Genomic DNA, 27,548 nt, shown 5'->3' with positions numbered 1-27,548 from the left:
GATGGCCAGTGCCCCCCCTCCCCCAATGGCTTCTCAGGAAACTCAGCCAGGAGAGAAGTGAATCAGAATTCTCTTGTTTACCACCGTGTTTTGGAAGCGGTAGCTTGCTTTGCAATTAAGATTGTTTGGTTGATGGCTGAGGACCGAATTTATGCATCCTGGCTCCCCGCTCTCCATAGAATTAAAAGGGTGTGTGTGTGTGTGTGTACGTTTGCGTGTCTGTGTTTATTCAAACATGAATACAGATGCACTCCTTTCAAAGTGGGCGTTTGATTTTGCCGGTGGCGACGGGGTAACCGTTGGTTAGCTATGTTATGCTGGTTCGAGGGGTGGAGTGGGGGGTTCCACCCACTCCCCCTGCTGCACTCACTGCCTGAGGAAAGGAGGGAAAGGAGAGAACTACCACCTCTCTGCTTCTCCAAGGGCCTGATCCATCTAGGTACCGTTTATCTTATGTTTCATCAGACATCCAGACTTGATTGACCAGGACAAGATAAATAGTTTGTAATTAAATAAATCCGAATCCAGGAGGGTGTTCCCGGGTGTGAAAGCTGAACGGGACTCTGCCCATCTTTCGGAATTCCCCAGGCATTCCTCATTTTGGAAACGCAACTTCGCACCGTGGAGAAGTCACTGGCTAAGCTAGAGATGGGCAAGGGGGGCCCACAGGCCATTTACGGACATCAAATTCTAATTCTGCAGCCCTTGGGTCTCATTTGCACCTTTAAATTTCAGAGGAAAACTGTAATTTATGTCCTAAAACCCACCTCCTGGTTACGCCCCCCTGGCCCAGCAATAAAATTCTGGGAAAAACTGAGACGGTAATTCACGCAGTTTTGCTTTCAGCCTCCCCCAGTGTTAAGCTTCTGTCCGTCCAAAGGTGGTCCAATTTTGTGCTAAACTATGAACATGACTTAGGTTTGGATTTACCATGTTGTGTGAAGCCTGCAGTTGGGATAAGACGGTGCATAGCTCTGTAATATCAGATGAGCCCAGCCATGATTAAAAAAAAAAAAGCATGTATGAACCTAGCTTTATCATTTTTGAATTTTGAAGAATCAGAAAATGGTGCTGGCCTTCTTTACCCCTTGGTTAGAAGGGCCAGGGGAGGGGAATCAAGTGGCAGAGTGATCAATGCTGGGACATGGAAAGATCCGGGTTCGAATCCCCACTCCGCCATAGGTTTTCACTGTAACTTTGGGCAGTCACTGTTTAAACCAGGGTTGTTCTGAAGAGGAAGGAATTGGGCACCTCCAGGAAAGATACCGTGCAAATGTAAATGGGATGCATTTTTCAGGGCACCGTTTTCCGCCCCAGCCAGCCAAACTCCTCCTAGACACCTTTTCATGCCCCACACCAAGGAATGTCTGGAAGACTGCCTCTTCATCTGGAGGTTCGGTGACAAATTGTAGGCAATTGTTATAAACAGACCTGATTTTGCCCATTAATTTGGCCTAAAAACAAGAAGCTAAACCAAGGGGCATCCAGGAGAGAGAGACTACCTTGTGTTTGATTACACCCAAATTTCCTGCCAAAATCCACTGTAAAAGCCGGGCCAGAGCTTTAAAAGGCTTTTGGGAACGAGGGCTGGGCCAGCCTCAAATCCTCTGATCCTTCCTCCTCTTTTTCTGGTTTTGAAAACCGGACACCCTGGAACACTTGTGCTTGAACTTGAGGAGGGTGTCTTTTTCTCCAGTTCAACCTGGCACAACTGAAGCACCGCCCCGTCTCGGAGAACCTGTCCTGCCTTCCCCAGGACTGCAAAGTCAGGTCTAAACTGGCCTAGACAATTTATTTTGGGAAGGTCCTATACAGCAGAGGGAATTCCTTGCACTGAATCCTGTTTTTCGATGGTGGAGGATCCCGCCAAGCCATTACACCTCATTCCAACACCCCCAAGTTCTTCTTTTCGGCTGCCACGTTGCTTCCACCCTCCTTCCCAGGAGTGTTTTCTTTGTGCCTCAGACGGCTGTCTTAATGGCACGTTTGTGGCACGCTTCCCTCTCTCATCCTGCTTCTTGACTTTTGGTCGATGGGCTACACCTGTCTTCTCTGGAGTGGCTTAAGCCACTGGGCTTTCCAGATGATGATATTTCAGAGCATCTCAGGCATGCTTTCAGAGATAATCCAAATTAATCCAGGCTAATCCTTTTAGCACAGCCACAGCAGGGAACTGTCATTATGGTATTGTCCCGATATGGTGAACGGAAAATCGAGGAGGGATAACGGGGCAAAAAAGGCCAGACTCTGTCCTCTGTGGTTGAGATGCATCACCATTATGGAGCCAGTTCTTCTTTATAAAAGGAAAAACAAGTTACAGAAGGTCGTGAAGAAGCCAGACGGGCAACCCCTAGTTCTCCAGATGTTGTTGAACACCAGTTCCCAGCAAGCCTAAACAGCTGAAGGATGATGGGTTTGCAAACTCCTGAGGTCGTGCATTGCAAGTCCAATCTAAGGTTGTGCCAGGCTGAAGGGTCACCTAGCTAAAGGGTTTGATGGGATAAAGTGTGTGTGTGTGGTGGTGGGGGGGTGCGGAAAAATAAAACAAAACTACCCTCCTGGAGGAAGCAGGGGGTATTAAACCCACCTTCTTCGATCCCCTTCCAAAGGAAGGAAGGTGCGCCAGATGGGAACAGAAAGCTGTGTCCTGGGTTTTTTTACTCAAAAGCGTTAAGCCGTATCAGTTTATTTGGGGGCTTGTGGCATTTTTTTTTAAAAAACGGAAAAAAATTGTGACGTTGAAATTGACCGTTTGCTCCCCAAATTCAGAAGCACCGGCTGGGAGTGTGGGGGAGAGGACACAACGCTGGGGACCTGTTTGGAGCCGTGGGATCCCATCCCTGACTTAGGCAATTCTCAAGCACCATCACGTGAAGGGAGAGTAGCGCATCTTCTGGTTGCCTAGGCAACACCGGGATGTGGTCCTTTTCTCCTGCCCAAAGCACAGCATCTTAAGGAGAATGCCCAGACTCCGGAGGATACAGTCTTGCCCTTTCCCTTTTTTGCTAGGAGACTGTTTCTCTCTCTTCTGAGCACTAGGTCTCTACCTGCAGCATGTATCCTGGTATTATCCCGGCAACAGTGAACGGGAAAACAAGATGGCGTGATAACCCTCTGTTTTGCATGGATGAGGAGGTAGCATCTGAAGTTTCCATGCACCTTGAACTTTTGGAAGGAAAGTATTAATGAAATGAAACACCGATCCATCCAGAAATAGATCTATTCATAAAAGAGTTTGGGAGGGTAAGAAAATAAAAATCTAGGCTATGTGTTAAGAGTTGGCTGATTAAGTGTCTAGGGAAGCGTCTCCCTACTCAGTGGACTGGGGCCGACTGAACAAAGGCCTTGCGTTCCACCTGTGCACAGTATTTCTCTGGGAGGCCGGCAGCTCTGTGGAGACAGAAAGAACAAGGAAAAATCGTCAACGATTGAGGTGTGCTCCTGCCTGACAGGTGCAGAAACAAGGGCCTAGTCCTCATGGAGGGACGAAGGAGGGTGTAACTTGCTCCCTGCAGAGCGGGTTGGATTTCCCAATTCACCAGTAAAGAAAAAGAACAGCCCTGCAGGAACCCACCTGGGGCTCTGTTTTCACAATGGTCAGCAGAGGTGTCCATGGAAGCATAGGGGGAGAACGTGAGGAGAATCGTAGAGGGAGATGGAGGTAACATTGGCGAAGGGATGCAAGAAGCATTAACAGCTACAAGACACAGTAGATGACATCCCAGGATTGGGAAAGTAGGTAGCGTGGGAAAGAGATTCAAGATAACCCTGCTTTGATTGTGTTTGGTATATGAAAACCTGGCAGGCTTGCAAGGTTCTGTTATCATACCCTACTACAATAAAGTAGCATTCCTATAATCCTAGCGATGTCTGTGTCCTGACCTAGCCTACCTTGAAGCCCCACCCCAGCAACTGATGCTTAGAGATTGTCAGCCTTCCCAGGTGGACCAGACAGGAAACACGACCAGATGAGCTAATTCTACTTCATTGTAAAGCTACATTGACAGAATCTGGCAAGTCTGAAAGTACAATTCTCCCGTTGTCTCCTTTACAGCCTGAGAAACGAGGGAGGGTCCCTCCTGAGCCTCCCTCCCCTCCCATTATGCAGCCGAGGGCTCAGCCGCCTCTTATCTGACCAATCCCTAGGCAGCATCTTTTTGCCCCGTCTCCCAAGGTCTTTCCCACATACCATTACAGAGATACACTATCCTAACTAGCAGCCACTGACAGCTTTGCCGGTCCCGGAGTTGATTACTCACCGGAGTTCGTCCAGCTTCCTCCGCTTGATCTCGTTGAGGCGCTCGCTGCGCCGGCGAGCTTCCTCCTTGAGTCGCTTGCCCTCCTCGAAGATGGCGATGCGCTCCTGCACCTGCTTCTGCTGGTGCTCCCGCACCTGGCGCCGCAGCTCGCCGGCATGGTTCATCTGGAGAGCCACCCGCCGCTCGTGTTCCTTTCGCTCCTTCTCAATCTGCTCGCGCTGAACCCTAGGGAAGGGAGGCAGAGGCAGAGGTCGGCCTGGGCCCCGGCAAGGCGCTGCCGATGGCCTACCAAGGCGTTCGTCTGCAAATCACCACGCTGGAGAGACGGAGCAACCAGAACGGGCCTCCCAACTGAATGGATCCTAAGAAAGGGGCCGATTCCTTCCAGGAGCTGACCTCGGGGAAGCCGGTGCTGGGGAGGGTGAGCTGGATCTGGGTCTCTTGCAAGGAGATTACAGGAAAGGCGTGTGGGGGAGATGGGCGGTGATAAAAATATGGTAAATAAATAAAATAAATAAATAACATATGAAAGCACCAACCATCTGGACCTGGGCGTTAAAAGACGCTAGAATAGCAAGATCTAGGTCAGTTTTCAGATTATAGAAACACCTTCAGTTGAATTCCCCCGCCAGGAAAACTGAATCCTCCTGGTTTCCATGGAAGTTAAGGCTATTTGTGTTATTTTCCTCCCTGAGCCTACTTTTGGGGCCTTGCTTTTCCATCCACCTTTCAGTCCATCCTTGTTCTACAGTACCCGATGGGGTAGAAAAACTACAGGATTCAATCAAGGAGACCCCTCGTCCTGTCCTCTTCCTCCATTGGAAGCACTGAGCATTTTCCCCATCCCCTGCTTCGTAGGAGAGCCGAGTTAGTCTAGGTTGGCCAAAAATCAAGGTCTGGTAGCCCCTTCTCTGACTAACAAGCTTTCTTAAGAGGCACGTAGATGCATCTGAGCTGCGGCTCCCAAAAGCTGATGCTTTTTAATGAAATGTGAGTCGGAAAAAGGGAGACCCGATTCCTGCTGATTTTTTTCAGTCCAGAGATTGAAGTGAAAATAAGCCCACCTGGGTTTTGCTTTGTATCAGATGGAACAGAAGGGAGCTTGGACGGGTTTCCAAGACGAATGTCAGCCTTTTGAGATATGGCCGGTCAAGACACAGGTCCGATGCGGATTCAGGAAATGTTGCTTTATTGTTATAGGGTATTATAACAGAATCTGGAAAGCTGAAGCCACAGAGGAAGTTGGATAGGCTTTCAGGATTCTGTTAGTCTACTTTACTACAATAAAGAGCATTTCTGGTATCCCTGACGTGTCTGTCTCTTGATCTGGCCTACTTTGAAGGGCAAACGATATCCCCAACCAGCCCAATTTGGAGACCCCCTACTTTCATTCGGGGGGAAAGTCTGCCCATTTACAACCTGGATCCAGTCAGAAAGCACCCATTTATCAGAGGGTGAGCTGTTCCCCCACCACCTGCTCTAGTTTCTGAGATAATCTCTACCTCCTTTGCTATTATTTTTGGACTTCTTCATAAGCAATGCCTTAGGCTGCCTGTCTGGGACCCAGAAGGGATCGCTGGAAATCAACACAATGCTACTGGGGGATATTGCTTTGTACCTTACAAGCCCCCCCCCCCCGCTTTTTTTAAAATCATTTTTTGGAGGAAAAAAGGCAGAGCAGATCCTTGGCAGATGCACCTCCACCCAGCGCACCTGCCAGGCCAGCTTCTGAAGACGCCCAAAGCTTCTCTTTGCAATCCCAGCAGCCCAGAAACAGTTCTCTGACAACGAGAACTCCAAACTTCTCGGCCCATTTTGTGCAGGGAGAGACCTTCTCTGGCCCTTCGGTGGCCGAACTCGGTGTCCTACGAGTACCTGTGGATTTCTTTTTACAACATTTCAACACATCGGGGAAAAGGCTTTCTTATTCAGCTGGTTGATCAGACGCCTTGTCATCCGATGACTCTGTTGCCCGTCTACCTGGTGTGAAGATTTTGTATTATATTCCCCGCCCCCCGAAACTTATGTGATAGTTTATTGATAGCAGTCTTGAGTGATGCCAAAGGGTGGGAACCAAATATTTGCATGAATGAATAATTAGGCTAATTTTGTTTGTGATGCAGTGCCACTGGTGGCCAGAACATGGAACTGCAGCTTTACGATGTAGCCGGGATCAGGGGACATAAATCAGACGCTTTGGCCGTAAAAAGTTGCCAAACTTTTTTGGAGTTCCTCACCCTCAGCGGTTCTTTTACTTTAGGGCCAAGGAAGATGCTCGCAAAACGCCCTGCTAGCTAGATGATAATCCATCCTCTGAAACTATTATATTACTATTATTATTATTATATTTTCTATCCTGCCTTTTATTATTTTTATAAATAACTCAAGGCGGGGAACATACCTAATACGCCTTCCTCCTCCTCTTTTCCCCGCAACAACCCTGTGAGGTGGGCTGGGCTGAGAGAGAGGGACTGGCCCAAGGTCACCAGCTGGCTTTCATGCCTAAGGCGGGACTAGAACTCTCAGTCTCCTGGTTTCTAGCCCGTTGTCTTAACCACTAGACCAAATGACCTGCTAGACCAGTGTTTCCCAACCTTGTCCACTTGAAGAGGTGTGGACTTCAACTCCCAGAATTCCTCAGCCATGGGTGCTGGCTGGGGAATTCTGGGAGTTGAAGTGCACACATCTTCAAGTGGACAAGGTTGAGATACACTGTGCTAGACCAATCACTTCCTCCCACAATCCAAGGAGACCATCACGGTTTATTCCCACCGCGTCCCATGAAAACATGGCAGGAAGGTGAAAGAGGTGGCCCGTTCCCCCACCTGACGATCCTTTCGAACTCAGCCCGGTCCCGCTGCACTTGCACAGCCAAACTGTGCTCCTTCTGAGCCACCTGTTCCAGGCGGCTCTGTTTCAACATGGCTTCCGTCTGGATCTTCTTCTGCAAGGTGTCCTTCTCCTTCCGGCGCCATTCGCGCTCGGCGGCCTCCTGGTTGCGCTTGGCCCTCAGGGCATCCTGTGGAGGCGGAAGGCATCAGCAGGGTTTGGGATACTTCTAGATGGGTACGTGGGTATGTCAAGGTTCTGCTACAGGCTAAGCCAGTGTTTCTCAACCTCGGCCACTTTAAGATGCGTGGACTTCAACTCCCAGAATTCCCCAGCCAGCCAAGAAACACTACACTTGGGTTTTAAAGAATCTGGCCTGAATCCCTGCCTGGATCTGGATCCGGATCCGTGTAGGATGTCTGCAGCACAGCAGGACAAGTCAGAGCAAGCCCTGCCCTGTAGTGACGTCACTCCTGTAGGTGCCTGGAATGTGATGCCACCGCAAGGAGACAGTGACATCACTGCAGATGCTTAGACATGGCAAAAGCAGGTTTCATGCCTTGCTTGCTGGCAAAAAACAGGCCAGCCCTCCCAGGCAGCTTGTTTTCTGCTGATAATTGCCAATTTATTGGCTAAGAGCAGACCGGCTGTAGCGTGACACAGTCCTGTTTTTCATTGGCAAGGAATAACGTTTTATGGCTTTATCTATCCATCCATCCATCCATCCAGTTTGTCCCCGCCCATCTCCGCCCATTGGGGGACTCTGGGCGGTTTACAACAATTTACTTAGCTAGACATTCTCTGCTTGGATTTTTAAAAAATCAAATCAAATCTGGGAACTGCCTTCACCGGCTATCATACAGACACTTTTGGATGCGTGGAGCGGGGCTGAGTGGCACACAGTGCTCGGTGACCAGCTTTTGGGTACCCAAAGGTGGGCAATCCAGGTTTAAGGCCCTGATACCAAACCGTACCTGCTCTGCTTGGTGATCCTGTGCTTTCTCTTGTAACGCCCGCAGACGGGCCGTCTCCATTTCCTTCTCCCGGTGGATCCTCTCCTGTTCAGCCTCAAATTCAGCCTCCCGTGCCTGCGGTAGGAAAAAAAAAAACCCATGAGATTTTCATCTCAGCACCTTCAGGGATGTGGCCAACCTCACCCTTTGGGGAAGGGAATTCCACTCTCTGGGGGCTAAACCAGAAAAGGCCCTGTCCAGTCTTCCCAACAACTGAACCTGATGTTTCACTGGGAGAAAGCAGAGAAGCGTTCAACCACTAGGCTGGCTCAGCCGCCTTTGGTGACCCACACTGTACCATTTTCTGCCGCTGGTACTCCAGCACCCGCAGGTCAGCCATTTTTTCCTGGTTCAATTTCTCATCTTTCCGCCTCTGGTTTTCATCGTTGATGTTTCTGATCTCAGCCTGGATCCTCAACTGTTCTGACCTGCGGCGCTCCATTTCCTGGAAAAGCACCAGAGATTGATAAGCTTCCCACAGGCCCTCACCTGTCCTGAAATCTTTCATCACTTGGAGGTGATCACCTTTCCCTTAAAGGTCAGGTAAGCCAACAAAACAACAACCTGCAGTCTGAAATTCCACCCCACCCCATTTCCTAAGGGTTTTAGTGCTTGCTTCTAATTTTGAAAAGTCTTGTTGGGGGCCACCAAACCTCTGACAGTTTGCACAGGGTGCAATAAAACATCATACATGGACAAGTAACAAATCAACAAACTTAAAAAGCAAGGTCTTTGCAAGCCAGACTTCAGCCGGGTTCACATGGACTAAGCTGTAATTGGCCCGCCTCGCTTGGCACGGCTTGCTGTGCCAGCCCCAACAATGGTACTTCATTTGATAAACATGGTTAAGCAAACTGTGGCTTAGCATCTAGCTGTTTTGATGTTCTTCTGACTAGCAGGAGCCGCAAGACAGGATCCCCCGGCAGATAAGGTCTTTTCCCACACCTGCTAGCACAAATATCTGTGCGTGGGGTGGTCTGTCAGATTGACAGTGCTGAATGACAAAACATGCGTTGCAGTGTCTGCATGCAAGCCCCGTGACTCACATACCTGACTTAGACACCGGGACAGAAGTATGAAAGTCTGGGGTTTCCACTGTGACGTACTGGGTACGTTGCGTTGCATCTCCTGGATGCCTCTGCCTGCTCCAGCGGGGCTGGGGATTCAACCTGGGGCCTTCGGTCTGCCAAGCAACTTCTCCAGCCCTGAGCGACGGCGTCTCCCTGCCCAGCAGCTGCTCAGCCTTACCCTCTCATCTTCAAACTGCAGCCGCTCCAGGTATTCCAGCATGTCCTGGGCCTCTTGGTCACGTTGCTCAGCCTTCAGGGCTCGCAGCTCCTCGTTCTTCTCAATCTGCTGAACGAGGTGGCGCCTCCCCCTAGAAAGGATGGTGGAGAAGGGGCTTCATGGAAGCCGCCTGCCCCTGAGGCATGGCAGATCTCTTCTTCCAAGGGGCGAGTCCCTTTCAGTCCCAGCCGTCCTTCCTTCCCTACCCTTGCTCCAACGGGAAGCCCAGCTGCGGATTGCGAGATTCCACGTTCATCGCCACCCAAGGGATTGCAACGGGCTGAAGGGCATCAGGCTTTCTAGGCCAAGGTTTCTCAACCTTGGCTACTGTGAGACGTATGGACTTCAGCTCCCAGAATTCCCTAGCCAACAGGCTTTAAGGTTTGTGGACTTCAACTCCCAGGATCCCCCAGCCAGCATGAAGGCTGGGGGATTCTGGGAGTTGAAGCCCACCCTTCTTAAACTTGTCAAAGTTGAGAAAGACGGTTCTAGACCTCTTCAGTTGAGGGACTGGAGTCCTTTGGACCCTCCCCTCCCTGTGGGAACTTGCTGGCTTTCACCTCAAACCTCTTGAGAAGTTGCCTGCTGCTTGAAATCTCCCCACTTCTTGCACTAAAATATGGCAGGAGGTGGTGCTCTCCTGAAACTAGGGTTATTTTTTAAATTTTGTCTTTAAATGAACTCTTATTTGTTTGCAGGTTCACTGCCGCCGTTCTGGGTCAGAGAAGCCCAAGGCCTCTTACAACAGCCCACCTGTACAGTTCCTCTTTCCTCTTCTGTTGCAGCTCGTCTTGCATCTGATTAGCCTTCTGCCTCTCCACTTCCATCATCTTGGCTAACCTCATCTCCTCTTCGCTTAGCTCCTTCTCAACCTGCTTCTTCTCCAGGATCTGAGCGTCACGGATGGCATGGCACTTGGCTTCCAGGATGATCTGCCGAGAGACAGGAAGGCGAGGGAGGCTCCCGTTAAGGCTGTGCCACTTTCCAAAGGGCAACACGCAAATACTCTGAGGTCCATCACAGATGCCAGGGTCTCCGTCCCACGTTTCTTTCTCCCGGTTAATGCCAATGGGTGGCTATCATAATGGGGAGAAGGAATAAACTCGAGGAATGGGAGGAAGAGCTGCGACCAACAGTCAGCTAAAAGAAACTTGACTCCCAGGGTTGCAAGACTGATGCCAGCCCTTCCAGGTAGACCAGATTAGGCGACCAAAGGCACGCATGCAAATACTACATTTATTATGAGGTGACAGCAACAGAATCCTGAAAGCTTGAATGCACTTCCTCCCTCCCTCCGTCTTCGTGAGAACTAGGGTGGGTCTTTTATGAATGCTTTTTCAGGTTACAGCTCTGGCCCGGATTCAGGTTTCTTTTCTCTGACCACTGTCTTGCTTGCAAGCTCTTCCTCCTGCTCCTCAGGATTATTCCTTCTGCCCATCACAGTTATCGAACTGAACGTCTTGAGGAAGACAAAGAGAGGGGATGGAGGAAACAGAGCAAGCAAAGGTGCTGAAAAGGGAAAGGTGCATCAAGGCATGTTAAAGAGTCCCTTGATTCCATTTTAGGAGAAGGCTGGATTATATGGAGCTAATGACTTTCTTGTTATTTGCATAGAGAGGGGTCTCTTAGCATTAATATTTCCATCCCCTCTGAAGTTCCTCTTTGGAAGGGAAACTTGCACCTTGTCAATAAGCACCAGCCTGACTCTTGTTTTGGCTTTCAGCCTGTCTTTTTAATGCTCCTGACGTGGGAGAAAGCTGGTCTGCGGCTAATTGGGACAGGCAGGCCAGTAGCAAAGTAAGAAAAGCCAAATCTATCCTCAAGCAGCTCAAGCAGCAGAGGAAAAACGCCATTTCTTTTCAGAATGATTTGGCCCCCTTAGGCCCGCCAGGGATGCTCGCCTGTGCAGACTTCCTGGTCACCTGTGATGAACAAGCCAGTTGGTCAATCTAAGGCCGGTGCCTAACGGTTTTTTTATTATTATTTATTTTCTATCCCGCCTTTATTATTTTCATAAATACCTCAAGGTGGCGAATGTACCACAACACCCCTGTGAGGTGGGCTGGGCTGAGAGGGTAACTGGCCCAAGGTCACCCAGCTGGCTTTCAGGCCTAAGGCGGGACTAGAACTCTCCTAACACGCCTGATTGGCTCTTGAGCTGAGAGAGAGGGACTGGCCCAAGGTCACCCAGCCGGCTTTCAGGCCTAAGGCAGGACTAGAACTCCACTAGAACTCCCAGCCTCCTGGTTTCTAGCCCATTGCTCTAACCACTAGACAAAGCTGGCTCTCTTTTCCCGCTCTACACTCCGCCTGTCCTAACAGCCAGGAACCACACTGAGACAAGGAACAGGTCTCTAGTGTTTTATTGCTGCTACATAACAGAAAATCCTAACAAACTGAAGAAGCGTGGGAAAACCCAGACATATAAACCCCAAAGGTTAAGGCGGGCCCGATCTGTGTCTCTTTGAATGGCCACCTAATTCCTCAGTGCTACGCATGCGCTTTACAGCCTGGATGGGAGCCCCCTGCTCGCCATCCTCACTCATGACACCGCCAGCCCGATGCCCACCTCGCCGAGCTTTTTGATCTCGTCTTCCTGCTCCATGCGGAGGTTGGTTGCCCGTTCCAAGAGGTACTGGGCTCTTTCCTTCGCCTCTTCTTCCAGGTCATTCAGCTTCTCGTTCTTCTTCCGTAGGATCTCCTTGAGCTTCATGGATTTCTTGCGCTCGTTCACGGCAACCTGGGGCGAGAAGGAGAGAGAGCCAGCTGGGCGCGTGCCCTTGACTCGGGTTGGCGATGCAGCCTGGACTCGTACTGGGGAAACGCCTCCAACTTCCTTCTTTGAAAGCGGGCCTGCCAGACTCCAAGGAAATGCTTCTGGCCAGGATCAGAACTGATAAAACCAATAATAAAGTCAGAAGGAGAGAGGGAGGCAGGATAAATGAGGCACTAAAATTGATTTTAAAAAAATCTGGGAAAATAATGATGCTCCTTCTTCATCTACCGGCACCTACCCTACCTTGGAAGACAAAACCCACTTAACAGAGGGGCTTTGAGCCAACATGCTGGAATATAACCAAGCATCACTCAGGGAGAGGATCCTTGGATTACGATTTGCTGCCTTACCTGGTCACCTGTGGCAAGTTGAGGGTTGCCTCCAGGTGAGCAGTTGGAGAATTTAAAACAAGTTGGCAGTTCTTTCTTTGATGTGACCCACCCAGTTTGGTAGATACAGTAGCTACTGAGGACGACAGACTGCCCACTGGCATCCATCCGCCAGTGACTTCTAGAGTCAAAGTTGCCTTGATTTAGATGGGATGTACTTGAAGACTATTCAGAAACGTCAGCCGATGCAAAATACTATTCATCTGTAAAATTAGTTTATTGGTGGAGGGTATCTGGCAGGATAGCGTAATTTAGTTTACGGGTAGTCCTCGCTTAACAACTACTCATGTAGCGAGCTTCAGATTTACGACGATGCTAAACCCAGATTTATGACCAGTCCTCGCACTTACAAATGTCGCAGCATTCTGTGGTCATGTGATAGCCATTTTTGACCTTCCCAGCCAGCTTCCAGGAAGCAAAATCAAAGGGGAACTGCGTGATTTGCTTAACGACCATGTGATTCGCTTAACAACTGCTGCAAAAAAGGTTGTAAAATCGGGTTGGATTTGCTTAACAACCACATCGCTTAGCAACTGAAATTCTAGTTCCAATTTGGTTGTTAAGTGAGGACTATCTGTATTTTAATCACTGTAGAGTATGAGGTTTGTTTTTTTTAAAAAATGATAATCACCACTCTATTTCTTTTTTGCTGCTGTTGAAGTTGTTTCTACTTCACTATATCATAAACAAATATATATCGACGCTAAAGCGAGTGATGATTTAGCATGTAGGAATGTGACGGAGAGAAACACCAGCCTTCGCAGGAATAACTTGCAAATCAGCTTCCTGACAGCTCAGAGCAGGTTATAAAAAGGTAAAAGAGAGAGGCCAAACCAGGCTTTGTTTCTTGGCTAAAAGATAAAAGTTTCTTTCCAAAAAGTCAAAGGAACAGGGACATGGAAGGTGGAGCAAAGGCCTGGAAATCCTGTGTGTTTGGAGCTAAGAGCGACTGAATCCAGATTAGCCCCCAAACTGACAACCATCGACGTCCCTTTGAAGAGGCATTGCCATCTTGGTGGGACCGCTGTCGCCACAACCTCTATTGGTAAACCATAGTTTGTTGAAAGGACTGAAGCTTTGAGGAGCAGGTGGTGCCTTCTGTGTAAAAGGGGTTAAGCCTCACCTTTGAGAGGGAGGCAAAAAATGCCCCTTCAGTCTTGCATCTTTGGTCAGGCTAGTCCAGAGCTCCTCAACCGTGGCAACTTGAAGACAGGTTGACTTCAACTCCCAGAATTCCCCAGCCAGCTTGCTTTAAGATGGGTGGACTTCAACTCCCATGGCTGGCTGGGGACTTCTGGGAGGTGAAGTCCACACTACTTAAAGTTGCCAAGATTGAGAAACACTGATTTAGATGAATGCTGTTAAACACTGACTTTGTTTTGAGGGTAAAATCAGGATTGGGGCTGGGGATATCAGTTGGTGGAGGGGGGGGTCAAAATCAGCAAGATGGCGGGCAGGGCTTGGATCATGACATCGTGCCCAGTATCTGGCGATTGCGGGCCCCCCACCGCAGACTCAAAGGGGTGTGTGGGCATGAATGCCATCAATCGCAAACCCCGCAGCAAGGGGGAGGGGGCTGACATACTATGGTGGCTTCGCGTTCGGCCCTGATGGCTGATTCCTGAGCCTCACGCTCCTCTTTAGTCAGGATCCGAGAGGAATCCTTGATGCGCCGAAAGTCATCAGGACCGATGATCAGGGATTCTCCCGAGGGGTCCACTGTGGGGACGCTGTGAGGAGAAGGAAAAGAGGACAATCATTCACTAACCCTCTCCGCACAGTCGTTATGAAGTTAAATAACGGTCAAACAGGGAACATCAAACTTCTAGCTCAGAGTTTCTCAACCTTGGCAACTTTAAGGCGGGTGGACTTCAACTCCCAGAATTCCCCAGCCATGGCTGGCTGGGGAATTCTGGGAGTTGAAGTCCACCCGCCTTAAAGTTGCCAAGGTTGAGAAACACTGTTCTAGCTTGACATAATGCTTGTATATCCACCGCGGTCTGTACCCTCCCTGCTGCCTCCTAGAGGGAACTGCAGAGAGAAGGGACAAAGCAAGGGTTGAACGCAGGGTGAAGGGCCACCGTGGACTTACACCAGGTCCCGAATGAGGTCTCGAGTAATGAGTCGGATCGTCTCGGGCTTGCGGCCCCATCCGAGAGACTTCCCTCTTGCCGCTGCAAGGTCGTGGAGGACCACGATCGGGCTGCCAGCGCGGGACAGCTGAACATTCTGCAAGGAAGGGGAAAGAGGCTCGGAACGGCAGCCAGAATCCCTGGGAGGGATTGAAAATGTGTTTAGCAACCATCAGCAGTCCTGTTCGCTTTCCTTCCTTCTTTGGTTTCCACCCTGGCACACGCCTGCTCGGGGGCGTAGAAAGGGTGTGATGGAGTTGGCACATAGAGAGGAGAAGCCAGAGGATGGATTAGGAATGGGATCTCAGCGAGGGAACACCTGAGCTGGTAATAGCTACGGTGTGCTGAGGAGTGGGAGGCATGTGCTCAGAGACAGCTTCATACAGTTGGAAGGACATGTTACCTGAGGTAGGGACCGCCTCCCATAACATCTGCCAGCCAATTCGATCCTGCAGGGTTGCTGCGCCCGGGGTTCCTTCGACTGAACAATGTCATCCACTGGGACCCCAGAAGCACGCCTTCTCTGCAGCAGTGCCTGCCCTCTGGAGCAAGGTTCCCCCCCTGCTGTCCTCTGCTTAACACTTAGAAAAACTTAACAACTCCCTTGCAGGAACTGCATCAAACCAGCTAGATAGCACTTCTGGAATGGGTAGAATTAGCGGCAGGGCGGATAGGTGGGCAGAGTCATGGAATCATAAAACTGTAAGGTTGGAAGGGACCTCAGAGGTCTTCTAGCCCAACCCCCTGCCCAAACCTTCAGACCATCCCAGACAAATGGCTGTGTAGCCTTTGCTGGAAGACCTCCATTGATGCACGCCCCCCTCCCCACCCGCTTCAGAAGACTAGTTGCCCCGTGGCCTAAGAGTTCTCACGGTCAGGAAACTTTCAAGTGGATTAAGTCATGCAGGCCAATGAATACACGTTGCTCAAGGACCGCCCCCACCCAAAGACAGAACCAACTCTAGATTTTATTTTATTATTTTTCATTTAATATTACATTTCTCTGCTGCCCATCTCGTACACAATGACTCAGATGCAGAAGGAAGGGGGTCAAGAGGGGAGGCTTAAAAGAAACACACACACACACACACCCTTTGGCTACAAAAATCAGGTCCCAGCAGTCTTCTCGCCCTCACCTTGGAAATCCCAAAGAGGCTCTCATCCACTTCTGAACTAGCAGCCTTGGTCCGGTAACGGGTGCGAGAATGAGACCGGGCCCGGGCCGAAGAAGTGTTGGACGAGCTGCCCAGCGAACACACGCTGCCTGGCTGTGGGGAAAGGAGAACGAATGGTGAGTGCAAAGGCACGTGTTGGGAAGATGCACGAACCTGATGCTCGGCAAGCTTTCCCTGATTCATAGGCCTTCGTGCTCCAGAAAAGCCAGGATGGCTAATATACGCCCTTCGGAGTGTATGTGCATTAAAGTCACAAACAATCACAGTCGAAGAGAATAAAATGGTGGCTCATTCAGAATTTCCCCTTTCGGGGACTTGATTCGAGCAGGAAAAGTTTCCCGAATTGCTTAGTTTCTTCTGAAAAGAATCACTTTTGCTAGACTCAGAGGTGATGTGATTAAGGGAGCCAAACACAGATTCACATGCTCAAGCTGGATTCACACATTCAAACCCTAAACTCGGAGTAACCCAAAGCAATAGGATAATGGTCCCTGTGGTAGGTTCTGCTCAAAAAGAAACTGTATTCTGGTTCAACGTGACACCCGGTTTACAGAACATGTCAAGACAATGGCTTGGTTCCTAGAAGCACAAGTCAGTAACACCTCCCAGCCAGGATCTGCAGGTAGTGTAAACCCAATTCCAAAACCATCATTTCCTGCATTTCCTCAAGGGGATGAATCAGATCCGGGAAGGAGGCAACAGCTGCATTTGCACAACCTTCAAAGCTTGGTAAGGGGAGCCTTTGGCTAAGTGTTTTGTAAACTCGCTGTATTCTTTTAAATAATATTATTTTTGCATTTATTTAAAAACAAAACAAAACAAAGAAATGAAAAAGGAGCAAGGGGGAAGAAAAAGAAAAAGAGAGAAAGGAACACAATAGCAATTATATAGATAAGGGCTTCTCATGCATGTATATTATTATTATTTTTATTTTTATTATTATCATCATCATCTCCCCTTTTTGAGAGAGATGGGTGGTGATAGAAATTTGAAAAATATTTATGTATGTATGTATGTATTTAGTTAGTTAGTTAGTTATATGAGGCTATTTTGTTAGCTTATGATTCAATGCATTGTGTGAATCCAGAAAAATCAGTGAATCCTGGATGCAGGCTAAGTGGGTTGTGAGAACGCAACCCTTAAATCCTGTATTAACCAAATGGGGTGTTTTTTGCAAACCAGCTCAGCCACCAAGAAATAAACCAAGTTTAACCTTCACTAATCTTAATCTATTGTGTGAAAGCAGCTACCCAGTTTTTGGCTGCCTTGGTTACACCTGTGGGGCAGGTATCCAGCTACGGGATATCTGAAAGGCATTTAAAACACCGAAGTCGAAATGATCTGAGAGTCCCTGATGAATTAAAGCATCCTTCTGCTAATAGCACGTTCATTTCTATCCACTGTATTATTACCAAACGCGAAAAAGCTGCTTTGAGGCCAAGAAAGGCGTTTAAAAAACATTAAAGAATTTTAAAAAAAGTAATGATTTGGTACTAAGGAAAGGACAAGGGGTCTCTGAGCATGTGCAGAGGGCACTTGGGCTTCCCTAAGAACGACCGCCCCAAGACAGGCAGGGATCTAACGGCATCCCGGCGTCGGATGTTACATTAGCAGACTAGCCCGGCGTCTTTCGGACGAAGCGGGGAAATAAAGCCCCGGCGGGTCTCACCATTGCCGCCGCCGACGCCGCCCGGCTCCGCGTGTTTCTCGGTCGCCACGGCAACGGCGCTCCCGGCTCTGCGTCTCGCCATGGCGACGGGAGCGTCGCGCGGCGGAAGTGGGCCTCGGCGGGCGGAAGTGACGTGTCTCCTCGCCCTCCCGTCCGTCGCTCCCCGCCTCGGCCGCGGCCTGTCTCCGGCCAGGGCGGGAACGGAGGGAGAAAGCGGCCGCTGAGGGGCCGCTTTGTTTGTTCGAAACGCGGCGGCTTCCGGCGAGGCGCGAAATTCGTCCTGAGCGGCACTTCCGCCTCCAACGGCATTAGAGTCCGCATAGATCCAATAATGGAAGAGTGACGCGTCGCCTGCCTGGATACGGAGCTTGCGAGGCGGGGAGCCCTCTCCGAAGCCCCGTGTGGGTTGTTTGTGCTCAAGGCAAGTCATGATCCCCGTAGCGCCTCTGCGTGTTGCCTAGACTTGTGCATGTGTGAATAACAAACGGGTGAGTGTGATCATACAGGTATTAATAACACTGCTATTATTTCTGCATGATGTACATGTTCCTGCGTAAATATTTATTACGCTAAAATCTAGGTGATGCTTTGCCGTCCCGCTGCTTTACCTGAATGAACCCATTTTATTTTATTTTATTTTTATCCCGCCTTTATTTTCTTTTTTATATACATGTTATAAAAATAATATATATATTATTAGAATTAATATGTATAATATATATATATATATTGTATATTGTATATATTTTTAGAATTATATGTATATATGTAAATATGTTAATATAATATTATATATATATATATATATTAATATAATATATATATATTCTAGTTATATATTAGAATAAAAATTATTTATATATATATATATATATATATATATATATAATTATTATTAGACCTTTTCAATACAGTAAAAGTATACAAAATAGAACAGGGAATAAAAAGAAAACTTATAGTTATGCCTTCAGCCCTTCTTTCTATCAAGTAGTTATCATCTTACTCTTTTCCCCATCTTCTTCATCTCCTTTTAATTCCCAAATCCAGACATCATCGGTTCAATTTTTTTCTTCTTTCAAAAAAAAAAAAAAAAGCTCGTATAAGGTTTCCAGTCTTTCAGAAATATCTCTTTTTTTTCTGACCATATTGGTCAGTGAATGAACCCATTTTCGTGGGTTTGCATAATGTATTGAATCATACATTCATTGGCACCACAAGCTAAGCCATTAAAGAGTCCAAGGTGAACATTAACCAAGCTGAGTGTGGATTGTGCATTCGTTGGCAGGGTTTTAACCTGACTTGGTTAAGTTGACACATTGTTTTAATCAGACTTTCTGTCCAGTTGACTGTTCGGCAAACTGACATGTAACAATTTTAGTAACATGATGTTAACAAAACATAACTGTGATCTTAAATACAGATAGTCCTTGCTTAACCATCACAATTGGGACCAGACTTTTGGTTGCTAAGCAGAGCAATCATTAAGCGAATCCGACCTGATTCTACGACCTTTTTTGTGGCGATCATTAAACAAATCATCATGGGCAGTAAGCAAACCGTGTGATCGTTAAGCGAATCACACGGTTCCCTGTTGATTTGGCTCTCCAGAAGCCATCTCGGAAGGTCGAAAATGGCAATCACGTGACCAAGGGACGCTGCGACAGTTATAAATGTGAACCGGTTGCCAAGCACCCAAATCGTATTCACGTGACTGTGGGGATGCTGCGATGGTCAAAAGTGTGAGAACCGGTCATATGTCATTTTTTTCAATGGCGTTGTAAGTCTGAACCATCACTGAACAAATGGTTGTTAAGTGAGGACTACCAATAGTACTGTACGTCTCTGCCGATTGGGACATATTGCAGAAGCCTTTTCCCTCAGTAGAAGAACAGCTGTGTGTAGCAGAAAATGGAGTCTCTGAATCTGATATTGGGAACAAACTAGAGAACACCCTATGGACAGTCATTTTAATTAGCCACACTGGTGGAGAGTCCTTTCAGAATTAAGCATTATGCACATATTTAGTGCATGGACTGAGAGCACTCAAAATGTATTCAGTCTCCTACTAGAAAATAATTTCTTTAGAAGCGATTGCAAAAGCTCTGGCGTGAAAGCCGGCTGGGTGACTTTGGGCCAGTCACTCTCTCTCAGCCCAACTCACCTCACAGGGATGTTGTTGTGGGGAAAAGAGGAGGCGGAAGGAGTATCAGGTATGTTCCCTGCCTTGAGTTAATTGTAAATATAATGAAGGCAGGATTACAAAAATAAAAAGAGTGAAAATTAAGTATGTTGTAAATGCTGCCTGGGACGTGGTGGCGCTGCAGGTTAAACTGCTGAGCTTGCCGATCGGAAGGTTGGCGGTTCGAATCCGCATGACAGGGCGAGCTCCCGATGCTAGTCCCAGCTCCTGCCAACCTAGCAGTTCGAAGACATGCCAATGTGAGTAGATGAATAGGTACCGCTTCGGCGGGAAGGTAACGGCGTTCCGTGTAGTCATGCCGGCCACATGACCACGGAAGTGTCTATGGACAAACGCCGGCTCTTCGGCTTTGAAACGGAGATGAGCACCGCCCCCTGGAGTCGGACACGACTGGACTTAATGTCAAGGGAAACCTTTACCTTTACCTTTTAAATGCTGCCTGTGCATTATTCTGTTTCCTTGCTGCTTTCCTGTGTTAATAGTCTAGATCAGCCTTTCCCAACTGGTGTTCCGTGAGAAATTGTGATTTAAAAAAATACCCGAAACAAATATTTTTTAAAACATTGTACGCTAGCACCTGCAGTGGCTGGAATTTTTTACTGCAACTCCGCTCCCAGCCTGCCGCTTTCCTGTTGTTATTCCTCTTGTTATAATTGGAGAATGTGGGTTGTGTGGGTTAGAAGCGAAGTGTTTCTATTTTCTGTGATCGTCTCATTTAGCTACTTATTATGCCATTCTGCTTTCTATTTGATTAACATTTGTGTTTTGCAAACTTGTCTGATGGGCCAGTTTGGCGAGGTTTGGAAGTTGGGGGTGAGAGAGAAGAGGAGGATTCTAGCTGTCGGCCTATGGACCATACTGATAATACTAGTGATGAAGAACTAAAGTGATTTAGTAGCAGGACTTACTGCCCAGAAAAAGGAAAGTCACGTAGCGTAGAGAGTAAGGGAGATGACCTTGTTGGAAATATTAAAAAACCATTACCCAGGCAAAGGGGACCGAAATGTTTTTTAAGCCCTGAGAAAGGAGATACTATTTGGAAGTGGCTCAAACACACACCACCTTGATTGTGGGTGGGGGGAGGTATAACCCAATCAGCCTTGCAAGATTCTGTTGTTATAGCCTATCTCAATAAAGCGTAGTTCTGGTCTTGAGTTGATTTCCTGGCCTGACCTGCCTAGTGGGCCGACACACGGTTGGTGGGAACCTAATAACGCCAGTGTGTAAAATCATAGTGAGTAAAATGCTAGGACAAGGTGCAGTGTGAGGAATTGAAAAGGTTCCACTGCCCAACAGCCCGATAACACCTGATGACAAGATCCCGTGATGCGGTAGAGGCTTTGTGGGCTGAGCTGAAAAAACAACAGCTTCTCTATCCAGGTTGACGAGTGAAGCGATTTCACAAATTAAACGTCACGCTGTAGCGTTTGTAAGATTGGTAGATGATGGTGAAATTCAGGGAAGCTTTTCCTGCTGCAAAAAGCAAGATCCGTTTAGCGTTTGGTCTCCATGCCTGGACATAAAAGGTCTGTTGGTATCGGTATTGATGGTGCCCCATCGGTGGTTGGCTCCGTGAGAGGTTTTCCACTCTTGTAAAAAGAAAATCCTGACGTTCTCACAACACGCTGCTTGCTTCAGAGAGAGGTGCTAGTGTCAAAAACTCTAGGAGAGGAAGTGGGGGGGGGAAATTTCTGGATGATGCTACAAAAATTGTTAAGTTTGCTCAAGAATGTTTAAAAAAAAAAAAAAGTGTGAAAACCTGGTGTAAGAGATGAAGGTGCCCCAAGAAATTGAAGGGGTTCCTGAGAAATTTAGTACTAATAATGAAGTTCAGACCTAGCCCAACAGACAATGCGATTTAGTTAAAACAGCACAGAATAGATAAGTGGTCGCTATCCTTATGCAGGGGCCAAGGTGCATTTTGGGCACACCACACTGTGAAACGGCTGCTGTCGACAAACCTTATAGTAGCTTATTATGGAAATGCCACTATTATGAAACATGTGTGCAAGGGTAGACTTTGGGGGGAATTTTCCACCTGCTTAGAAATGACCAGATGTGGATTAGCCAATGCGATTTTGACGTGCCCTGTGTGAAATTGACTGTATAAGCTTGTATGTGCATTCAGGGCCTTTCACCTGGGAAGATGTCGCTTGTGCACGTGACTCTTAATACAGTTTTGGAGACTTGTAATCTGTGTCCTGACCAAGAAGAGGAATGGGCCTGAACCTCACCAACCAGGAGGCAAAGACGGGAGAAGGGCGCTAGCAGGTATTCTCAGAATGTTTCTGGAGGAAGAACACATAAGCCTCCAGCTAACTGCAGAAATCCGGCGACTTAACGGAGGAGTTCTCAACTGGCTGTTTGAGCCGGAAGGTGAATGCCAGGAGCGCTTTGAAAAAAACAGGAGGCCAGATTCTGCGGGGTGCTTTGAAGAGGAAGAACAAAACAGCTGCAGAAGGTAGCCTACTTTGTTGTTGTTGATTCGTCCAGTCGCTTCCGACTCTTCGTGGCTTCACGGACCAGCCCACGCCAGAGCTTCCTGTCGGTCGCCAACACCCCCAGCTCCCCCAGGGACGAGTCCGTCCCCTCCAGAATATCATCCATCCACCTTGCCCTTGGTCGGCCCCTCTTCCTTTTGCCCTCCACTCTCCCTAGCATCAGCATCTTCTCCAGGCTGTCCTGTCTTCTCATTAGGTGGCCAAAGTACTTCAGTTTTGCCTTTAATACCATTCCCTCAAGTGAGCAGTCTGGCTTTATTTCCTGGAGGATGGACTGGTTTGATCTTCTTGCAGTCCAAGGCACCCTCAGGATTTTCCTCCAACACCACAGTTCCAAAGCATCGATCTTCCTTCGCTCAGCCTTCCTTATGGTCCAGCTCTCGCAGCCATATGTTACTACGGGGAACACCATTGCTTTAACTATGCGGACCTTTGTTGTCAGTGTGATGTCTCTGCTCTTAACTATTTTATCGAGATTTGTCATTGCTCTTCTCCCAAGGATTAAGCGTCTTCTGATTTCCTGTCTGCAGTCAGCATCTGCAGTCATCTTCGCACCTAGAAATACAAAGTCTTTCACTGCTTCTACATTTTCTCCCTCTATTTGCCAGTTATCAATCAAGCTGCTTGCCATAATCTTGGTTTTTTTGAGGTTTAGCTGCAAGCCAGCTTTTGCACTTTCTTCTTTCACCTTCATCATAAGGCTCCTCAGTTCCTCTTCGCTTTCAGACATCAAAGTGGTATCATCTGCATATCTGAGATGGTTAATGTTTCTTCCAGAGATTTTAACTCCAGCCTTGGATTCCTCAAGCCCAGCATGTCGCATGATGTGTTCTGCGTACAAGTTGAATAGGTAGGGTGAGAGTAGACAGCCCTGCCGAACTCCTTTCCCAATCTTAAACCAGTCCGTTGTTCCGTGGCCTACTTAGCAAACATTTTTTCATCACCTGGACCAATTGAACAAGTCTGTCCAGGGCCCCGGAGAAAAAGCATTGACTCCAAGGGACAAGAGTCTCGGATTTAAAAGGGAACCGGCGCTTTGGCAAAAATCGTGTTTCAAAAGGAAATCTTGGAATGTTTCCCCAGCTTTTTGGGCTTGAGAGTGAGGAAGGATATCAGCAATAGGAAATAAGAGGGGAAGTGGTCTTGCACGTCGCATTCCTCACTAGCCTCTTGCAGAGAAGAAACGTGCGATAGGACGTTTAGGCTGACTTGGATAAGGTTAAAACGATCGAGTAGGGTGTTTCTTTGAAAAAGGAAACCCTGAACTTTCCTCTACTTACAGTACTGGCTTGGATTAGAGTTGATATCCTTTGTGGGGGAGGGGGAAGCAAACCCAAAAAAAATAGGCCAGAATAAACAGATCCACAGAAAAACATCATTCTCTGCTCAACAGGGCAGTGGCTATTAGTACCGGACTACGGTATCTACAATTTGCTGTTCGTGCTAATGTACCATGAGCTGTCGATGTAATACTTTTTATGCAGGGGGCTTCCCTGGAAACTGAAAATAAGTTCAGGGATTCCTCCAGGATAAGCAGGCTGAGAAGGGTTGGGTCTAGACACCGGGTTTCTCTGACCTGCAAAAGGAGACGCCGAAGATTTTGTAGGCTGCGATGGAACCAGAGCTGGGGGAAATTCTGATTTCCCCCGTCTCAGAAGTTGAAATGAGAAATGAAGTAACTGTCTCTTGGGAAGCCCCTGAGCATGTGACGGTTTAACGTCGAGACAATATTCCTTGGCCTTGTTTCGAGATCTTGGTGGGCCCCGCTATTCTGAAGTCCACCTCCCTTGAAACCAAGCCGATGAAACTTTTTTTCACAGATAGACATTGGGGTAATTGAAGCAAAAGAGGGCCAAAATCCGTGGAGAGCGTGGAGTTGAACTCCACCTGTAACTTTATTCTGTTCCATCCTTTCGGCTGTCTCTTCCGCTCTCGGCCTGCATCTTTCTTTCTTCTCTTTTTTATGTCCCTTCTTCCTTTATCTCCCTTGTCTTGTAAGATTTAATTGGGATGAGGTAGGGGGCGTGGAAGGGAAAGAAAGACACAGTTGTTTGATTAAATGTATATGCTGCCTCCCAACAACTCTGGGTGGTTAGCATCGGTTGCTTGAATCTTGTCAGCTGGAAAAGGTGATGCCAGGCTCCTTCTGATTCTTGGTGACCCAAGACTAACACAAAGTAGTCCTTCTACAAGCAAGTGAAAGGAAAATGCTGAGTGCACTGGAGGAAGGGGGCAGGATGAGGGGACAGCGTTCTCGTCTCCTCCTTGGTTGCATCCTGTGGTTTTTCCACTCCATCAGGTAGATGAAGGGTGGACTGGAAGGTGGATGTATAAACAAGGCACCAGAAGAAGGCTTGGGGAGGAAAATAACACAAACAAGATTAACTTCCATGGAAACCAGGAGGATTCAGTTCACTGAAGGCGTGTCTATAATCTGCAAATTGACCAAGATCTTGCTATTCTATCCTGGGTATCTTTTACCACCCAGGTCCAGACAGTTGGTGTTTTCATATTTCCTATAATCTCCTTGCAAGAGACCCAGATCCAGCATATCCTCCCCAACACTGGCTTCCTGCCCCAGATACGTGTTTTTTTTTTTTTCCATTTTCAGTCCCCTCCTCTCAAGCTCACCTTGTTTTATGATGGCAAGAATTTTAAAGCGGCTTACAGCTTACAGCTGGCATCCAGGCGACAAAAGCTCTGGCTGGAATAAATGTTTTGGCACTGGCAAGAATGACTCTTCAGTTTACATCGGAAATGTCCAGTTTTTGGCCAGGGGGTGGCACCATAATCCATTTGGTCGATTCCTTTGCAACAAAAAGCAGCTGGAAGGGTTGGGTTTTTTTGTTGTAAAGTGAAGAAGTACCTCAACCGTTGTTTTCTAATTTAAGACGACAACCACTCCTCCTCCTCCTGTCTGCACGCCCCCCCCCCCCCCCGCCGCCAGTCAAGTTATTTTTTCCCCCTAATATTCTCCAGCTCCTTTACCCTGCAGGGAGCCCACTAATCTTTGGTGTGTCTAATGCAAGAGAACTTGGAATGCATGAAACAGCTGCAGGAGAGGGCATTTGCCGGGCAAATGAATTGGTCGAGCCCCACTGAATTGGTCGAGCCCCTTTGCTGGAGCGGAAGTTCTTCTCTCAAGATCTCCTAGTTACCGACAAAATGTTATTTGTGTATGGCAATTATCTCAATTCAGGGAAGCGTGAACGTCCCAGGGTAGCATCCGTTCTTTTGTTTTACTTTCCCTCGGTCTGATCTCTATTGTTATTTTGCATCAGGTTTCAGTCTGGAACCAGATGAGGGTTGAGGTTGCTTGAAACTTAGGAGCTCAGGTATCAATTCTGTCTGGGCCCCTGCTCAGTCCAAACTGGACTATGTTTTAGGGGCAGTCAGGCAGCCTGAGGACGGGGGCCGGTGGAAGAACACTGCAGTTAAAGGAACGCTTTCCCCCACCTGCCTTGCTGTTTCTCGACAGTTTTCTTCCTTTGCAAAAGAGGCTTCAGTTTTTCTGCCTCACTCTTAGCAACTGGAGGATTTCTTCTGCATTATCTATCCTGGATGGTGTTTTCTGAATTGGAGTTCTGGTGGAGGTGGCGTATCCTGATGGAAGTGTTTTTTTGTGGCTCTTCTGCAGCCTCCCATTCACAACGCAGCTTGCTCAACCAGTTCGGTTGGTGACTAAGTAGCTGCTAAGTATGAGTAGTGTTGATCTTGGTTTGTTTCTTTCTGAGGGGTTGGCTTGTCGATGGCCAGGGTGGATGGTGCAAAGCTAGGGAATGCCTTAATTCAGGAACCAGGTGAAAGTGTGCTAAGCAGACCCAACAATTAAGAGTGCTGCTCACTTTCAGACCAGAAATTAAGCCCTAATATTTGGAGGCAGTTATTGGGGGCTTTTTGGAAGCCGGCCTTGAACACTGAAAACAACCTTCTGCCGTATCCTGCGGAGTAGGCGTTGAACTACCGTACTCGTGACGGAAAGCTGGTTTAAAAGCAAGAGTCAGCCTGCCTGCCTGCCAAGGCTCTCCCAGCTCAGTTCCAGTGTTTGGTGGACCCATCTACGCCGTTTTCTCCAGGCGTTCTGTTGAATTTCCAAATAGCCTTCGGCCCTGGGATTCAGGACCAGCCCTGCTTACACCCTGCTTTATCCTGGCCATCCCTCTGCGCGTGCAGCAAAGTTCCCACCCCACTTGCAGAATTAATTTGGGCATTTCAGCCTGGCATTCACTGCCACCCCGCTGCCACCGCCTCCCGTAAGGCCTTTTCCTGAAGCAGCTGCCAGAATGGCCAGCGACCCCTGCATAGCTGTGAGTGCGTTCAGTGCAACACACGGTGGGGAGATTATAAAACTTACGTTGCACGCAGCTTCTCACAGCAGTTAGTCACAGCTGCCCTGTTTCTCAGGAGCAGCAGAAGTCATTTCTGGCATATCCCATCTCCGCTCAAGATGCTGGCTCATCGGAAGGGGAGTAGGTGGAAATGCTGCTATATTATTATTATTATTAGTATTAGTATTAGTATTAGTATTGGTTTTGCTGTGCTGCACTTGTTTTGGGAGCAGGAGGGTGCGAGTGCAAGAGACCATGTGCAGAGGGCTGCTGAACGCTAAATATACACAGCATGTGAGCTGCTGGCAGGAAGGAAGAACAACTTAAGTCAGAGGAGGCAGATATAAACCAAGATTGCCCCCCCACACACAAACACTTCTCTTTATTAACTGAACAATGAATGGGGGTTAATTCATTTTCTTTCCCACCCAATGGAAAAACTTCAAATAAGGGGAAATGTCGAAGAGCAGATTCTTCTGTAACCTCTCTGCTTATTTGCCAGCGATTGCCTCCTTCCCAGCTGCTTGGGACGACAAGCCAAGTCCGGCTTGATAACCCGCTCGGGCAGTTGGAGGCTCAGCTCCAGTTTCTTTTTTTCTTTTTTAGCTGGTAAAGTCAAGCAGCGTCTTTGGCATCAGCGCGGCATAGCAAGTCACCGGGCAAAAGCTTGGGGAGTGTTCAAGGGCAGGGATGCAGCTGCAAACTGAAAAACATGCCTGATTCAAGGTCCAGGGCTGCAGAAGGAGGGCAAGACTCTCTCTTTTTCGAAGCATTGGGCCCCAGGCTGCCCTCTGGAACTTCTGCCTGCTTGAGGAAGGGTCAGGCACGATGTGGTCTTGCGACGGCGGAGAAAAAAGGGGCAGGTTGCGCTCTTTTCTCTACAAATGTTCAGAGCCTCTGTTAGCAAATTCAAAGGTCCCTGAGCTTGCTTAGGACTGAAAAACTTAGAACTTTTGAACCGTCTGCTGTCCACATTGGGAAAGACAACTG

At 48.0% G+C, this 27,548-nt stretch overlaps 1 protein-coding gene across 1 annotated transcript; it reads right to left on the bottom strand.

The window, feature by feature from the left end:
* Positions 1-3,206: 3,206 nt before the first annotated feature.
* On the bottom strand, positions 3,207-15,966 carry CFAP45 (cilia and flagella associated protein 45). Its single transcript, XM_063316909.1, has 11 exons — positions 15,822-15,966; positions 14,646-14,825; positions 14,139-14,283; positions 11,958-12,128; positions 10,142-10,320; positions 9,350-9,479; positions 8,400-8,546; positions 8,063-8,176; positions 7,085-7,278; positions 4,260-4,484; positions 3,207-3,390 (listed from the first exon to the last, which is right to left on the bottom strand). Exons 1-11 carry the CDS (start codon positions 15,845-15,847, stop codon positions 3,315-3,317), a joined length of 1,587 nt encoding a protein of 528 aa, XP_063172979.1. The 5' UTR covers positions 15,848-15,966; the 3' UTR covers positions 3,207-3,314.
* Positions 15,967-27,548: the final 11,582 nt, after the last annotated feature.

Source organism: Candoia aspera, chromosome 17 (genome assembly GCF_035149785.1).
Source record: "Candoia aspera isolate rCanAsp1 chromosome 17, rCanAsp1.hap2, whole genome shotgun sequence".
NCBI classification, from domain to species: Eukaryota; Metazoa; Chordata; class Lepidosauria; order Squamata; family Boidae; genus Candoia; species Candoia aspera.
The sequence above is the reverse complement of the archived record's forward strand: the minus strand, read 5'-3'. Positions and strand labels throughout refer to the sequence as shown.

What these genes read in the sequence shown, in the direction of transcription:
- CFAP45 (XM_063316909.1), bottom strand. Translation starts at nt 15,847, where the DNA reads ATGAGAGCCTCTTTGGGATTTCCAAG. An exon ending in GCCTCTTTGGGATTTCCAAG is followed by an intron (nt 14,826 to 15,821) that starts GTGAGGGCGAGA and finishes AATCCCTCCCAG; the next exon opens with GGATTCTGGCTGCCGTTCCG. An exon ending in AGATCAAAAAGCTCGGCGAG is followed by an intron (nt 10,321 to 11,957) that starts GTGGGCATCGGG and finishes GTCTCTCGGCAG; the next exon opens with ATCATCCTGGAAGCCAAGTG.